General features: G+C 39.6%; 2 protein-coding genes across 14 annotated transcripts in view; one reads left to right on the forward strand and one right to left on the reverse strand.

The window, feature by feature from the left end:
* LOC126052975 (cohesin subunit SA-2-like) overlaps positions 1 to 7,177 on the forward strand; it is a 63,242-nt gene extending 56,065 nt beyond the window's left edge. For 7 of the 11 annotated variants that reach the window (XM_049834381.1, XM_049834376.1, XM_049834386.1 and 4 more), the window contains 4 exons: positions 958 to 1,148; positions 2,165 to 2,336; positions 3,354 to 3,494; positions 4,980 to 7,177. In XM_049834381.1, the coding sequence (XP_049690338.1) occupies positions 958 to 1,148; positions 2,165 to 2,336; positions 3,354 to 3,477 (487 nt within the window). In that variant the 3' untranslated portion in view covers positions 3,478 to 3,494; positions 4,980 to 7,177. Of the gene's footprint in view, positions 1 to 957; positions 1,149 to 2,164; positions 2,377 to 3,351; positions 3,495 to 4,979 lie in introns of those variants that run through there. The other 4 variants (XM_049834382.1, XM_049834383.1, XM_049834385.1 and 1 more) reach the window with 4 other exon arrangements.
* Positions 7,178 to 7,868: 691 nt separating this feature from the next.
* Positions 7,869 to 15,875, reverse strand: part of PPP2R3B (protein phosphatase 2 regulatory subunit B''beta) — a 53,276-nt gene continuing 45,269 nt past the window's right edge. For all 3 annotated transcript variants that reach the window (XM_049834389.1, XM_049834391.1, XM_049834390.1), the window contains 3 exons: positions 13,541 to 13,659; positions 13,350 to 13,456; positions 7,869 to 8,472 (listed from right to left, as the gene is read on the reverse strand). In XM_049834389.1, coding sequence (XP_049690346.1) covers positions 8,328 to 8,472; positions 13,350 to 13,456; positions 13,541 to 13,659 — 371 coding nt within the window. In that variant the 3' untranslated portion in view covers positions 7,869 to 8,327. The remainder of the gene's footprint in view (positions 8,473 to 13,349; positions 13,457 to 13,540; positions 13,660 to 15,875) is intronic.

The raw sequence follows: 15,875 nt of genomic DNA on the forward strand, positions 1-15,875 counted from the left end.
TGGTTTTCTTGTTTTGCAAAGTGAATGAAATGTCTGATATTTTCCAGGCCACACTCCTAATCAAAGGAAGAATAATATACTGTACAGGCTGGCGTTAAAACTGTCACTTTTGGTATTTACTAAGGTGAGGTCTGTTTTAACAACACTGGGCTTGATTTTGAAGTGATGAGCTGTAGCTGAAATGTAGTGAATATCCAGTTTCTAATCCTGAGTCAGACTTTGGTTCTCTGGTCTTACTGTTATGAAGTAGGAATGGGTCAGAAAGACTTCGTCAAGAAGGTCCTGTTTTTCAGAAAGAATGTTTGAAGGAGATCTCTCTGCTCCAGAAAAGGTGATGGCTTCACCTGGGATTCAGGCAGGCCCAGTGTCAAGTCTCTGGATCGAATCGGACAGAACAGGGATTTGAACCAGTGTTTCCCACATCCTGTGTGTTGTCACGACTGCAGAGCTGTTAACTGCTTCTTGCAGACACTTGAAATTTTATTGGGAGCCTGAGATAATTGGATTGAGTTTGAGATCATATTAGAGAAAAGTGGTTTTGTTGGTTGTTCTCGTTTTTAATTTTGACAAAACAGGCACTTATGGTGTAAATATCCTGTTTCCTGACCTGCTGTACTATTGAATCACAAGGAGCATCTCTCGCTGGGGATCTCCTTTGTTGCAGTCCACGAGGCAGAAAAGGGCCTCCAGGAGAAGGAAATTCTTTCTAGAGACTGATGTAATCCTGTAATTCCTGTGTTGTTTCTAATGCTAAAATTCAAGCACTCTTAGCTTTGAAGGCATTTGCATTTTAAATATTCAGATATTTCAGAGAAAAGGGATGTCCTTTCTTTTTCTTCAACAGTTCTGTCTGCACCTTTGGTGTGTAAAGGGAAAATGCCTTTCTAGCAATACCTTCCCTAGATATTGAGGGGAAAGATACTGAGTTTTCTTACTCTTGCTTTTGGTTTTCTCCAGGTACGCTTATTTACAGAGGTATATAGCAGAACCACTGCCTTGCAGAGGAGACGAATGGCAGCCATTGATTTGGTACAGAAACTCTTTATTGGCAAATGAAGATGAGGAGAGCTCTGTCCTCGGCAGTTCAGGAGAGTTGTCCCCCGTGGGCACATCTAAGATGCCTTCTTTTAAAAGGAAATTGTCTAATGGTATGAAAACTTACCTGTTCTGGATCAGCCGTGTTTGCTTTGTCCCAGCTCAAATGCACTTCATGCTTTGCATTAGCAGTACCACAGTGTGTTGGATGTTGCAGACTTTCCAGTTTGAACTGTGGTTTTTGCCTTCAGCTTTGTTGTTTTTAAAGGTCTCTTCCTCACTCAGTAGCAGTCAGGTTGGTCTGGAGACTTTGAGGAGCTGAATTCAGATAATCTTGAATTCTGCTCTGTACTGAGGTCTGGCATTTGTCTGTGCCATTGAGGCTTGGGTCATTGCTTTCAGTTGTTAAGTTAAGGGCATTGTTGCTTTAGGCCCTGTAGGTATTTGGGACAGGAGGCATATTTCCAGGAGTTGACTCAGGTGATCTGGGCCAAATCATATTCTGGGGTCTTTCTCTCTGTTGAATTTCTAGGAAGCTGTAAGATTATACTCCTGACTTAGAGTTATAGTCAGGTGGGCTGCATCTAGGCTTTAGCAGCTGTCATGGACTTCCAACCCATAATGAGGTATTCACTGCACAGATATGGTGGGACTTAGATAAATGTAGTAAAGCAGTTATGAAAACAATAGCCAGTAAAAATACTAAGTGCTATGAACATGGGCAGTTGTGTGTGGAGGAAAGGGAATTTTTCTAGAGCGTCCTTTAGTTTCTTTCTCATCCTTTCTCAGAAATTTTCTTTTCAGTGACTTGCCATCAGAATCCTTGTTCATTTGTGTCCCAAAGGCCCTCTTTTCTTGAAGGTTATATAGACTCAGCAGTACTGATAGCACTTATGGACTGGGGCCAAGATCATAAATCTAGATTGCAAAAATGACCAGTGGGCAAATGGAATGGATTTTCTTTTATGTGGCGTTTAGCTTGCTCCCTCAATAAATGAATGTTTTGCTCCAAATATCCCTCTGAGCTTGGCCCCATTGCTTCACTGCTGTGGGGGACATGTTGGAAACGTCCATCTCAAGACCTCTGGGTGTGAGGCTGAAGAACGAGTCTGTTTGCTGTCTGTTACAGGGTCTTTGCCTGTAACCAGCCAGACTGAAGCAGAAGGCAAAGCTCCAGACCTGCAATGCTCTTCCCAGCTTGCCTCTGCAGCGAAAAGAAGAAAGAGGCTGAAATCTCGAGAGGTGCACTTGCAGGAACATTTGCCATTCCTTTGTCCAGGAGGGCTGCAAAGAAGATACTGGTGAGAGTTTTACGTCTTACAAGCTCCTTCACTTGTCCTGGTAATTGACAGTTGAGGTCTTTATCCATCTCTGCTTCTGTTTTTTGTAATACTTCTGTGGGCAAAAAGGTGTGTCCCCCACCTGTCTTTCTTATGGGCTGTGTCCCAAGGACAGGTTGGGTTTTTTTGTTAACTCAGTCCAATTTCTATATTTGCTGCTTTAGCCTGATTGTCCCCCACTGTGACAGGGCTTCTGTGCCTTCTTGGACTAATATTGAGTGTGCAGAGAAAAAGACAAGGAAGGAGGAAGGTTCCCTGTCCTACTTCTCTTGTCTCTGGTCCTGATAAGAGGGCTGTGGTGTTGGTTAGTCCCTGCCTGTTTGCTGCAGCTGAACAATGAGTGTTTTCTGCATCTCTGGAAGTGAAAGAGGATTCTTGTCTCTGCAGATCTGCTTTTAACTACTGTGTAACTGGTGACTTTCTTTTAGAGACGTGCATGTCTGTGTGCAGCATGCACACATGCCTGAGTGTAAACCCCACAGAACATGGATGTAAGAGAGTTGTTGCAGAAATAGAGTCCTGAGTCTACTTTTGAGCTCTGTAAGGTACTCAAAGTGCTCAGTTGGGATATTTTCCTTTAATACAGTTCATTTATTGACGTGTTAAGTGCTGTTTCCCATATTGGCAGGTTAAAAGATGAAACACAAATCCCAGAAAGACGCATGCTTTTCCAGGTTTTGGGACACTTGTTGAATGGACCTGGTGAATACGAGTGAAATAGAACAAAAAATTTTTAAACATGAAGGTAGCCCCTGTTTAAATGAGTGTTTTGTTTCTGAACTGCTTTACTGGAAATTCCTCGCAGCATAACCTATTTCATACCTGGGAAATACTGGGCCAGAAACTTTGGGCTACCTTACGTGGATATCTCAGCAGCAGATCTTAATATGTGAACTACTCTACCTTAAGCACACTTGTGCAATGTGCAACCTCTCTTATAAAGTTTCTCAAGACTTAGCTTTTTTTTTTTTTCCCCAGCAAAGATGAGATTAAGACAGAAGATGTCTCAAAGAAGGGTCAAGCAGAAGACACGACTGAAGATATTGATGTTGATGTTGTTAGTGCAGACCAGGTAATTCCAGCTTGGGTTTTCCAGCTCTGAGGACAGCTGTAGTTGAGGTGGGTGAATGGGAGTTCAGAATCTCATGAGTACCCATCTGGCAGCAAAGGGGCTGCTCTTTTGTGGCCCCTTTCAGGCTGAGGAAAGGGGGTTTCCCCTCTTTCCAGCTGCAGCTGTAGCCTCCTTCTTAAGCTTGATCTGCATTTTTAAGGCAATTCTTTCTGTAGCATCTAGACATCCTTATGTACATTGAACACTAGCTAGGATGCATTAAGAGGAGGGTCCAGTTTCCTTTTTTCCCATACTGGGTAGCTTCTTGATTAAGAGCCATTTGCTGCAGTTGCTTCATGTCACTGACACATTGCAGAGATGGCACTGCTGCATGGCCTGCAGGGAATGTCTGCTTCAAAAATGGTGTTTGCACTGTGCTGTTTAGATTGAAAGATTTGGACTGTGTCTGATCACTGGTCAGCCCAGGGCTCTCACTGGAGTGTCCCTTGTTTCTTTGCCCTTTTCCAGTCAAGGCTGTTGGGGAGATTAAATTGTCCCCAAACCGGCTGGGGATTTGAAGGGAAGCTTGGAGTGGCAGCCAGCATAGCCTGCGGGTTGTCTTGTGGGCATTGGTTGCCTTTGGGATCAAATAAAAGTTTGGCAAGACTGCAGCTGTCTGCCTGGGTCTCAGCTCAGCCCTGGAATGCATACTTGCAGCAGGGAAGGACTTTTAGCCCTTTAGGCCAGTGGAGTGCAAGGACTCAAATAGGGTGTTTTACGCCGGGGGTCTTGCAGCAGTAACTATAAGGGGGGGGTGGGTGGGGGGGTGGAAAGGCCATGAGGCTTCCTGTGCTGCAGATAATGTCAGCCGTTGCAAGGGGCTGAACGGTTCCTTCAGGTTTTTCTGCTGTATTTCCCCCTGCTTTCTGAACTTCTTACAGAATGTAAACCCACTGTTTGGCAGGCAGGTTTTTTGCAGTGATTCAGGCAACCCCTTGATTTCCAGTGGATCTGGTTATCTGGGACCTAGCAGCCACATTCAAAGACCTTGTATGATTCTTGACTTTTTTTAAATTAGTTGTTTTCCTGTTGAGCAAATGGTTTCTTTTCATATTTGAGTCGTGGTTTTGGTTTTTTGTTGGTTTGTTTTTTTTTTTTAAAAGACTACAAGGAAAAAGGGTCTTCTACCCTTTCTTCCAGTCATATGCCTGTTCAAATGTAGACTGCTTGGACCATGTGCTTGGAGCAGCTCCTACTGAAGATAGATAGTAACAGAATTTAAATCCATGGACCAAGATTGAAGCCGTACAGAAAATGCACTGCTTGCTTATTTAGTATGTGGCCTTTCCCTGTAGGGACTCTTCAGGACTCCCTGTGGTATAGAAATGCTTCTTTCTTTTTGTGGAAGCTAAATACAGTGCTTTCCAAGAGCCAGCTATGGTCAAGCTGCTAGTTGGTTAGATGCTACACTCTTATTCTGATTCCTTATGTGCTCTTCCATGATGTTTTCTTCATAGTATGAGACTGACAATCTTTTTTTTCTTCTGGTATAGGACAGTTAAGATGATGCTGAGAGGATAAATGGAAGTGAAGAACACACTACCGTTTTTTTCTGCAAATTTTTTAACTGAAAATGGGGTTGCGATGGCATCAACCAAGGCAGCAGGAGATAGGTATCAAGTCAAATCTCTGCCTGCCACCCAGAACGGGTTACTAGCACTGCAGTTCATTTCTCCACATTGCTATTTGGGGGCATTACTGATTCGACTGTTATGCTTCTAAGGTTGTGGGTGTTAGTGAACATCATTACTCAACTGCATCCTGGTCCTTGATGTTGCCTTGGAAAAATTCCCAACCTAAGGATTGGAATCAGGGTATTGACAACTACTGAGTCAAAGACTCTGTAAACTAGATGAGACAAGCTTGCTCAGATCAGCGTGGGGGCAGCGTTCTGCTGGATGTATTCTTTACCGTTTGAGATAACCAAGATGGATATCTACTTGTTTCCTTCTACCTGACGCTGGGGAGAAAGGAGCCTGGCCCAGCTGCAAACACTGTGACCTGCTGGGTGATGGCAACTGACATGAGTGCCATTTCCTGCCTGTAAAACGGAAAACCTGGATCAAATTGTCTGAAAGTATTTCTAAATTCCAGTGCTTACAGCGATGTGGTTAGTGGTCTCGTGGGGATCAGGACATGTTCCCAGAGACTTGCATCAAGTCTTCTAAGTAACAAAGAAACAGGGGACCACTTGACTGAGTATTTTCCTCTGGAAGAAATCCTTCATACACAGTGATCATGTGGTATTTACTTGGAAAATACAAAGCCTGAAAAGACCATGTAAATAGACTGTAACTATTGCCCTTCAAAAGTAGTTTTTCCAGAATTTGCAAATAATCTTCACTCAAGAGAGTTCCAGAGGCAGTAGGCTGGGGAGTGCTGGCTGCTTTTGCTGACCCTTTGTCACTGCTCCATGGAATTGTACATTGTGTTAATCCTATCATCAGCTTTATTTTTTATATATATATATATATATAGTAACTGTGTAAAATAAACTACAGAACTGTTGCTATCTGTTAGTACTGAAACTGCAAGTGATATTCCCACACCAAGTCTGGAGAGAGAACAGCAGCAGTGCTGCTGGGTTTCTAGACTAAGAAGTGAGCACCTATGAACATGGAAGTGAAAGCCATCACTGTCTCCAGCTATCACATGGCCTGAAGCAGCAATAGTAAAAGCGTTATGTTTCATTTTGTATGAAGTATGCAGTAGGCTAATGCACGGGGCGAGGTAGCACTTCACAAGACAATGCTGATTCTGACCCAGATCAACTTGTTCTCAGTTCCCCTGTGACTTGGTGACGTTTCCCTCATCCACCTAGATTTGTGGATTTAGGCCTAAACACTTACCAGGTAGGCAGAATACAGCTGGACTAAGAAAGAAGTTTTACTTGGGACCACATCACACATGCTGATGCTTTAATTCTTGTAACAAAGGACGAGGGATGGGAATTATCCTTCTGGGAGAAGGTACAGTAATGTTTATAGTTCATGTCTTACAAGAAAAGGCACTTCCACAATAACACCATAATCTGCTCTACTAGATCTGTGCAAATCCTTTAGGAAAAAAGGGGCTTGGTTATCCCAAGTATAATAGAAGGCAGGATTTAACAGGACCTTAAACACAAAGGGGCAACAAAGCTACAAGGCTCTGCAGATGAGACCTTCCCTCACCATAGCTCCATTGAATGGGGCAGTGTCACTGTGTGATGGCAACACCCATCGCTGTACAGTGCCCATTTACAAGCCCCCTTTTTAAGAAGGGGGGTTCCAACTGAAGGGTTTCAGGTAGGGAAAACTAGCAGTTCAGGGTCATCTAGTCCTCCTTTCCCACAGCACCTTCAGGAACAGAGCTTAACATAATTGCTCTGTGTACCTCTACTGTTTAAAAACCCCAAACCAGGGGCAAGCAGTGAAAGGTATCTGACATTGACAAGTTTCCATTAAAACTGGAGTAATCAACCCTGATGTTATTTTTAAAAAATCTTTTGAGTGCCATTAAAATGCCTTGAGTTTCCTTAGTAAGGTACACTAACTGAAGATTCACAGGTTTGCAAGTTCCCACATGAGATGGTGGGATGAGTTGAGTGGAACAGATTTCTCTGTGGCACTTCCAGGTGCTCAGCAATACTGAGATGAAGAAAGACCTGCTAGAGCTTGATTGCCTCAAATATGCAGCTTGGTGTAATTACCCAGACTGCACACATGTGTAACCCATCATATCTTAAATGCTTCTTTAATAGTAAGAAGTTAATAGTATGCAGTACATAATAATTAGAGCTGTTTAATTACGTATATGAAAATCTTTATTTGAAAATACAAACATGATTTTTAAACATTTTAACAAATCTACACTGCAACCAAAAATAACTTACATCTTTTTGTACATTTTTTTTTTTCCTCAAAATCTGTTTAACAGTAAGAGTGAGGCAACAATTTCAAGCTGCTGTGACACTGATGAATATCCATGGAATGTGTCAATAGCAAACAACTGAAGGGGGGACAGACAACAGCACTGAATGCCCACAACAAATTAGTGCACATCACTGATCAAGTAACATTTATACAAAGGATTTTAAAAAAATTGGTTCCTTCTACATGAATTAACACACTCATTTTGGATCAAGTATGAACACTAAACCAGACTTCATTATTAAATAATCTTTTTATAATGAACATCAATGAAAAGACTGAAGTTTAAAAGGGCAAGCAAAATTAAAGTTGGGGCAAACAAGGACTACACAGAGAAGAGAAGCAACTTGTCTCAAGCGTTCACTTTCCTTGCATGCCAATATGCTCAGCTTTTCAAATGAAACTATTTGTAAATGAGAGCTGGATCACGCACTCACAGTCACGTCTCTTCCTTGCCAAGGCATAAAACCCTTAGGGCTGTCTATGAGCATATAAGCATTGCAGACCAGGTATAAATTGTCTCCTTACCTCCCACAGCAGGACAGGAATACCTGTTCACATATGGGGCGGGGATGGTCAGTGCAGCACACATCAACTTCAAGAAAATTACACAGTTCTCTTAAAAACAGTAGAATACTTTTCTCTAAAGTCAAATATTGTTATTCTTCCAAAAAGGAATTATGCAACATCTGTAAATAAATATTTTAATCTATTTTACAAACTATAGACTATTGAATAAATACAAAAAGTTTCATCATTCCATACAAATGCGCTGCTTCTTCAATTTAAAAGGTAGTGTAGTGATTAAATATTTTTAGCACAAAACTAAGCTGACTTCCTGGAAACAAAACCCACTGAAACATACAGGTGTGTAGCAGACCTGCTGCAGACTGTCCCTTCTCTTCTGCAAGTGTTGACTGTAAGCAATGACTACTCAAAGTCCTCTTCATAGTCATACTCATCCAAGTCTACATCAGCCAGATGGGAAGGCATTTCAAAAAATGGTCTTTTTTCCATTTGATACTTTAGGACGTTGGACTTCTGATGGTCTACAGGATTCAGTTCTGCTTCATACCTAGGAATGGGCAAAAAAAGAAAATGAAGGACTCTAGCTACGTCAGGAAGTACCTAAAAGTTAGAACATTAACAAGGCACCTGCAGGAAGAATATAATTTCCAATATTGTATATTTACAGTAAAATATGTAACCAGAAGCAGCACAAGGTTTCTCTAATAATTACTTAAATTTAAGCTAGCTTACTTTTCCACCACATGCAGAACTTCTTTCTTAGTGAGATATGCAGCTTTACTGAAAGGATTCAAAGCACATACTGCTCTAGTGGACTACTCATAAGTTAGAATGGTCAAATGCAAGACTTAAGTACTTGACAGAAACACCTCAAGTTCTTTTTAAGAAAGCTGAAATTAGGCTTCATTAGGAAGAACAAACTACACCTGCAGTAGAGACAACAAAAGAGAAAGAATGCTGAATTGAAAGTCTTACTAAAATGCACATGAGCACAAGTGATAGCAACCATGTATTTAAAGCAGATGCTAGAAAGCAAAAGCCAATTGTTTAACCAGAAATTACTGATAACCACCTGCTGCTGCTGAAAACGAACAGATGGATAATGAAACATAATGTTTAACTAACTCAAGTCAGTGAAGGCTGACATTTAAAAAAGATCAGCTTCAGCACTGTTTAGGTGGGATCAATCTATAGTTGATAGCTGTTTAAAAAAAATTTAAATCTTTGTGGAGATTTATGATGTCAGATTAAAGAACTGACCACTTCCCGGGCTAGGTTGACTCAGGTTCACGCACATCTTCCCAAGTGCTACCGAATCTTATCTCAGCACGTGATTAATTCCATCTACTTAAAAAGACTAGGCAAAGAACAAGCTTTAGGTAGTGCAATATCTTTTCTTCAAATGTGACTTTGTAACGCCATTATGTGGTGATTAGGAGACATAGGGCAAAGAAGAGTTAAATACTAAGAATCCACTCTGAACACTAAAATAGAGTAGCATTAAGAGTAGGGGTGAGAGGAAGAACAACATTTTCAATTGTGAATGCAATTCTGGTGAAACACTTCATAGATAAACTATTAAGCCAGCTTCACCATCATTTGCAGTAAAAGAAATCTAACAAAATAAAGATGCTTTGATAACTTTAGGTAAAGATTAAGCAGCAAGGTCCTGATTTTCTTTTTTTTTTTTTTTTTCTTCTTTTTTTTTTTATTATTACATCCTTCCCATGGATACTAAAGTCTCAGTTATGTAAGCATCAGTCAGTGCTTAGGCAGTGAACAGAATAGCTTGACTTTCTCCCACCAGTTCACCACTGATTTGAGCAGGACACAAAAGTCAGGATCCTAAGAGTTGCTTTAGTGAGTAACACATTTGAAAACAAAAGATTTGGAAGAAAGATTCATATTCTACCATAACAACAGTTTCGGCTCACACACCTATTTATAGTCTTCCACACCGTTAATTCCATCCTTTTGAGGAGTATTTTTTTTTTTTTTTTTAAACAGAAGCATCTTGAATGCACCTTTTGGATTTGTTTATTGCATAGTGATACAGAGCAGCTTTTCCAGTCAGTAAAGATGGCAGCATGAGAATATCTCAGATACTATTTGTAGGTTCCATCCATCCTATACTCAGAAGATTGTTATTCAAACATTATTGGGCCAAATTAAAATCCCACTCTCTTCCAATGCTTTGGTGGCCTCATGGAATATCACTTTTACTGCTTTTCAAGATATTTAAGGAAATTTAGAAACACTGTGTATATGATACTTGAAACACTTTGTAATTTGTCAAAGTGATAGTTAATGGAGGCAATGAGCATTACAATCTGTACTCCAAGGAAACAAAGCAGCAAACTTCGGGAACACTTGAATAAAAGCTGTGTGGAGGGCCAACAGTTAAGCTATGGCCTATGCATCAAACCCAACTAGGGTTACAGAAAGTAATTAAATAAAATGCATGATTTTTTGGGCTCTGCTTCCATAGGATGCAGTATTTTTAATTGTCAGGTTTTTTTCCTACAACATCTGTGACTAATCTGCTAATGCCAGAAGCAGAGGCAACCTACAGCTAAAGAGTCACTTGAGTTTACAAACACCAGGTTCAAGAGAAATGAGAAACTGGATGTTTTATCATCGTACATCTTCTCCATATCCCAGTGTACTCCACTACATTATTCTTACAGTAACACACTGGTTTTCCTTAAGGAATGTATTTACACAGTGAAGGTGCATTTTCTCAAGTTTTAGCGTTATTAGGACTCTGCTTTACATACCATAAGTTCTACAACATTCTCTGTATTACTTAAGCTGTAATTGCATGGACATAAAAGAAGACTATGCCTATAGCACAGAGAGAAACTTCATGGAAGTACCTGGAAAACTAACTGTTCAAGACCTATTAGCAGTTTACTGAAAAGGGAAAATTTGAGGTAAATTTTAAAATATAAAACCAAAATTTAACTTGAGAAACATTTTGTATTTTAGTTTCTATTTTGTCCACTTTCAGTGTAAAGCCATGGAACCATGGTTTCAGGTAAACCTTGAATACATTTTTTTGTGGAAAAGAACAGAAGTGATCTGACCCCAAGAATACTGGCTGTAAGTTTTGCAGCTTTTATCTTCTCCAAGAGCAGACATCCAGGGGCTGGGGGTGGGGTAGGTGGGAGTGGGAAATACATAAAAATAAAATAACCTAGTGTAAACAATAATCAGAGATGCTCCTAGCTCAGAGAAACAGCTGCAGTCAACAAGCTCATAACTGAATCAGAATAAAGGCACCTTGAGGCTCTTACTCTATATCCTGTTTGCACTTGTGAGTGAAATTGTGCCTAAACAATATCTTAGAACTTTACAAAATTATACTTGTCTACAACAGCCTGGCAATTTCAAGCCTGTAAGCAGAGGTGCAGAGTAACCTGACTTTCTGACAGGCAGGTCCCTTACTACTAATGTCAAAAGGATATTTTGCCTCCAATGAGTTTCAGTTGCCAGTGATACTGCATGTAGCCTCAGGACAGAATGCTAGAGGACCAGTTGAAATCCTTCCTTGACAATCTAGCTAAGGATTAGCTTTTACAGACCACATGGTATACTTCTGAACCCTCAGTGTATCTCAACTGACAGAAGAACTGGTTTCTCAGGGTATTTCACAGCAAAGCTGTAAGAGGCTTTAAGAGCTGTAAGACAGAATAAATAGGATCCTAATGGAATCCAGGAAATCTGCATTTAACCATCAACTCTCAGGTAAGCTTGAGACAAATTTAGTCAAAAACCATCTGAATTTTGTAACTTTGTATCTGAAAATGGGCTTACCACTCAGATTCTAGAAAGTCACAACAGCAGCAGAATCTTAAAACAAGAAGGTGGAGACACACAACTACTATGGTAGGAGTAAACAAACAGACCAGCAGAAGAAAGAGAAAATAAGGCTAAAACAACAAAGGTGCAAGACATCTGAGGAAGTGGTTCTAGTTAAGATTTAAGATGTTCAGGTTCAACAGTACCTTGTCTCCTAAATGCCATTCATTCCTGTTAAGTCTGGGCTCTCAAGCTGACCTGCTGATGCACTGATTTACTGTTATATTAAAGGGGCCCCTCAGAGACAGCGAGATGATGGCAGACACTGCAGGGGCCAGTCTGATCCTCTCAGGAGTGGTCTAAGTCCACTAGTAACTTTTTAAAATTTTGACTTCTAATGGTTTAAACGTGTTAATTTTCTAAGGGTATTCTAAAACAGAGGGCCAAAAATCTGAATCCTTCACTGGTTTATAAGAATCCCACTAGTTTTGTCAGCTGAGTTACAAATAAGTAACATCTGTCAGCCAGTAACTGTAGAAACTGTTCTGTCCTCTGATCCATCATTTAAGCTATTATACTCAGCTTTACAGTGTCTCAAACAACTGTCAAAAATGTACATACCTATTCTGTACCTTCCCCAAACTTAGCCCATGACATTAAGAGATTAAAGATGATAAAAAAACATTGAAGGTTTAGTATTGCCTAACTCACAGCACAACAAAGCTTCAGTTATTTTTTGGCTTGTTAATTCTGTAATATTTATAAATTCTAGTAGAGGATTCCATGAAGGGTTAAGAGTATGATCCCCCTTAATGCTGAAGAGGCTGGGTAGTGATAACAATTCTCTCCCTCCCCTCTCTCTCTTCCTTCATATGCTTTCTTTAATGAAGTTTCTTGAAATCAATGTGTTAAGAGGATTTTACTTTCTCAGGATTTAAAGCACTCTCTTAAATATCAAGGTAGTCATTCTCTAAACACTTGGCAAGAATCAAATATTTTAAAATGGAATACTGATGCAGGAAATGCAGGAAAATGTGTTTTCTCTAGATGGGTTAATCAACTTAAGGCCTAAACCAAATTAAATTTATACTTGTTTTCCTTATCTTTTTAAATAACGAAAACAATGAATGGCAAATTCAGGAATTTGGATTCCAAAAGTTTCTGGAAGCTACACAGCAAAAGTAAAGGAGAGATTTTGAAACAGCAAGATTTATTATCTTATTTACTCTTAGAGGACTGTGGAAAAAATACATCTGAGCTGATATAATTGAGTTCAGAAGTGAGATTTTGTGTCCTCCCCGCCCCCCCCGAAAAGCTCTTCATTCATTTAACAACAAGCTGCAAAAATTAATGTTGTATTTCGTTTAGAGCTGAAGCTTTTTCAAATCTTATTCCCTCCCAAAATTTGAAGTGGGAGCTTTTCTTCGACAAAATGAATGTAATCACAAACTGTCAAGGAAGGTTTAATTTGAGATACAAGAAAGGTTCTTCCTCCCTCACTGAGCACATGGCTAAACATGACAAACAGCAACATTCTACAAAAATCGCATCAAGGATGATAGCAATGGTGAGGCTCTACGTTAGTAGAGAGGATTCGTACCAACCCTCCTGCAATATTCTTACCCGTCATTCCACTGGTCACTTGCTGCCTCTTCTGCTACCAAGATATCGTACTCTTCAGCAGCATACTTCTCCCAGTCAGAGACCTCTTGGCTTTCACCTTCACCATCCTAAACAATCACATTACAAGTTATACAAAAACATATTAATTATTAAGCCCATAGATAAAAAGACTTTGAACACTTCGTACTCACCCGCAACATAGAAAACTGATCCTTCTGTTCATGGTCAAGGTATTTTTCAATGTTGAAAAAAGTATCAAAAAACACATCTGTCAACTTACATCGCTTTAAATCATGCAGAGTAATTTTTCCTGTAAAGAAGATTACAAGATAAAGATATTTAAAGCTGAAGTTATCCTTTCTCCAAAGAGGAGGAATGTTATACAAAAGTTAAGTCATCATTATGTTCAAGAACATTTGTCACTCATGCTCAACACAACGGGAGAAAGCACATAGATGAAATACAGACCTAGAAATGTGTCCTTCAAAGCGGACAAAACTTTTAAATGTTTCACATTTGTTACTTGCTTTAACTGTCATCCTACCATCCTTCAATGTGTTGGAGTGAGTGAGATGCAGTCTATGTTACTTAGCTATTAAAAACTATTTAAGATAATTATCCAGGCTTCCTCAAGAGACAGAAGTCTCCAGTGAGTTAGCCATTCCTTCCCAAGAAGTGCTTAGGTACCAGGTAGGAATATCCTCTGGCAGTGGCCATTTCTCTTCCCTGACCTGAAAAGAAAAAAATGTATGACAGAGATGACTGTATGTGACTATGCTTCACACAGATGAATTTTTCATAGAGACTAGTTTGCCATACTTGTCCAGCCTGATCAATATTTACTGCTTGAGAGGAAAGCTAAATGCTCAGAGGTATTTTGTTTGGTTGGTTCTTTATAAAGTGATACTTCAAAGACTCAAATAAATGGATCCATTAAGTGTTAGAGGTATTTGTAAGGTTGCTCAGAAATGTTACCTTATCTCAAAGCTGAATATTGAGCTTCTGCAGAAAGACCGAAAAATATCAGATATACAGGGGAAGACAGATGGCTATCCTTAAAACTCCCCGTCACTGATTCACCTGAAATATGGCCAATCTTCTGTTGTCAAATGAAGAGGGGCTAACTGCAGATGTTATGGAAGAGTTCAATCAAAGCCAGATTTAGAACAACATTTCCTCAGCATACTGTCCCAGCCTCTAACAAAGTATAACTCAAGGACATCAGAGGAAAGCAAAATCTGAATCCCATTTGGAAATGGTTGCCACACTTGTGGCTGTTGCCATCTGAAGTGCCTTAGTGTATTCTGCCTGGCTTATAGCTGATGCTCCAGAATGACACAAATCCCTCATGGCACCTGTGTCATATCTGTCAGACCCACACAGATGTCTGATGTATTGAGCCATCTCAAGTGGCAGCAACTCTCCACAACCAAGCAAATAATTTGAGTCCCAGTTATATAAGCTCCCAATTTAAGTTAGACACCTATATTTGGTTCGTTGATTTGCTCTCCAGTTTCCATATATTGCAATGGGAGCTTAGATGCCTAACACTCATTGAGAGGCATCTACAAGACCAACAAAAAAAAGAATGAGATAATTCAGGTCTCCACAAATTAAAGAATTTGCTTTTCAGTACACAGAACATCCTGTAGCAAACTGTATCACAGTTTAGCCATAACTGTATGAAAGTACCTTCTTTTGTTTCAAATCTACCAAGTGAAATGCCATTTTATGCTGCTATAGTTTTTGTATTGGGAAAACAACAGAAGAATTTTTTCTTAATCCACCTTTTAAACATCACTCAGGTTTTATAAAAAACATCAACCCTTCACAATTGCCTTTCATTTTTGTTGCCCTAAATAACTCTCATCTTGGTTGTGTTTCACAGCCTCCTTTTATCATCTTCATGATACAGAACAGATCTATCAATCTTGTTGCATTTGAAATGCAGAACAGAAACATTGCTGAAAACATACATTATGCTTCTGAAAAGCAGACAAGACTGGAAGGGAGCCCCTGAGTTCAGGAGGCTATTGTAGGAAACCATATAACATAAATGTGTTCCTCAGAGCTTGCTTCACTTCATCTTAAATGCTTCCCACCGCCCCATGCATTATATAGTGTTGGTCTAAGATTTCATTCCACTGATATCTAGGATTGAGCTCCCAGCCAAAACAAACTTAATACTCCCTTTTCATTTACATTTTTTTTTTCTGCCTTTAGAAATGTGTTTTCACCTAGCAAATCCATTTTAACTTGGTTTAAATAAGAATATGAGGCTTTAAGTTCTAGTTTTGAGTTATTTCAATTCCCTTAGCATGCAAAAAAATCATGTCTCAATAAAAGACAACTGCCTTTTTAAAAGAAAATTAAGTTTCTTGTAATTAAGTATTCTTAATACTAGAAAGAAGGCGGGCAATAAGCAAGACTATTATTAGTTGATTCTCTAACCATAACTGTATATACAGTAAACAGAACCTCTTACACATTCAACTAAAGTGACACTTCACATTCAAGTAGGAAAAA

Source organism: Accipiter gentilis, chromosome 31, assembly GCF_929443795.1.
Source record: "Accipiter gentilis chromosome 31, bAccGen1.1, whole genome shotgun sequence".
Lineage (NCBI taxonomy): Eukaryota > Metazoa > Chordata > Aves > Accipitriformes > Accipitridae > Astur > Astur gentilis.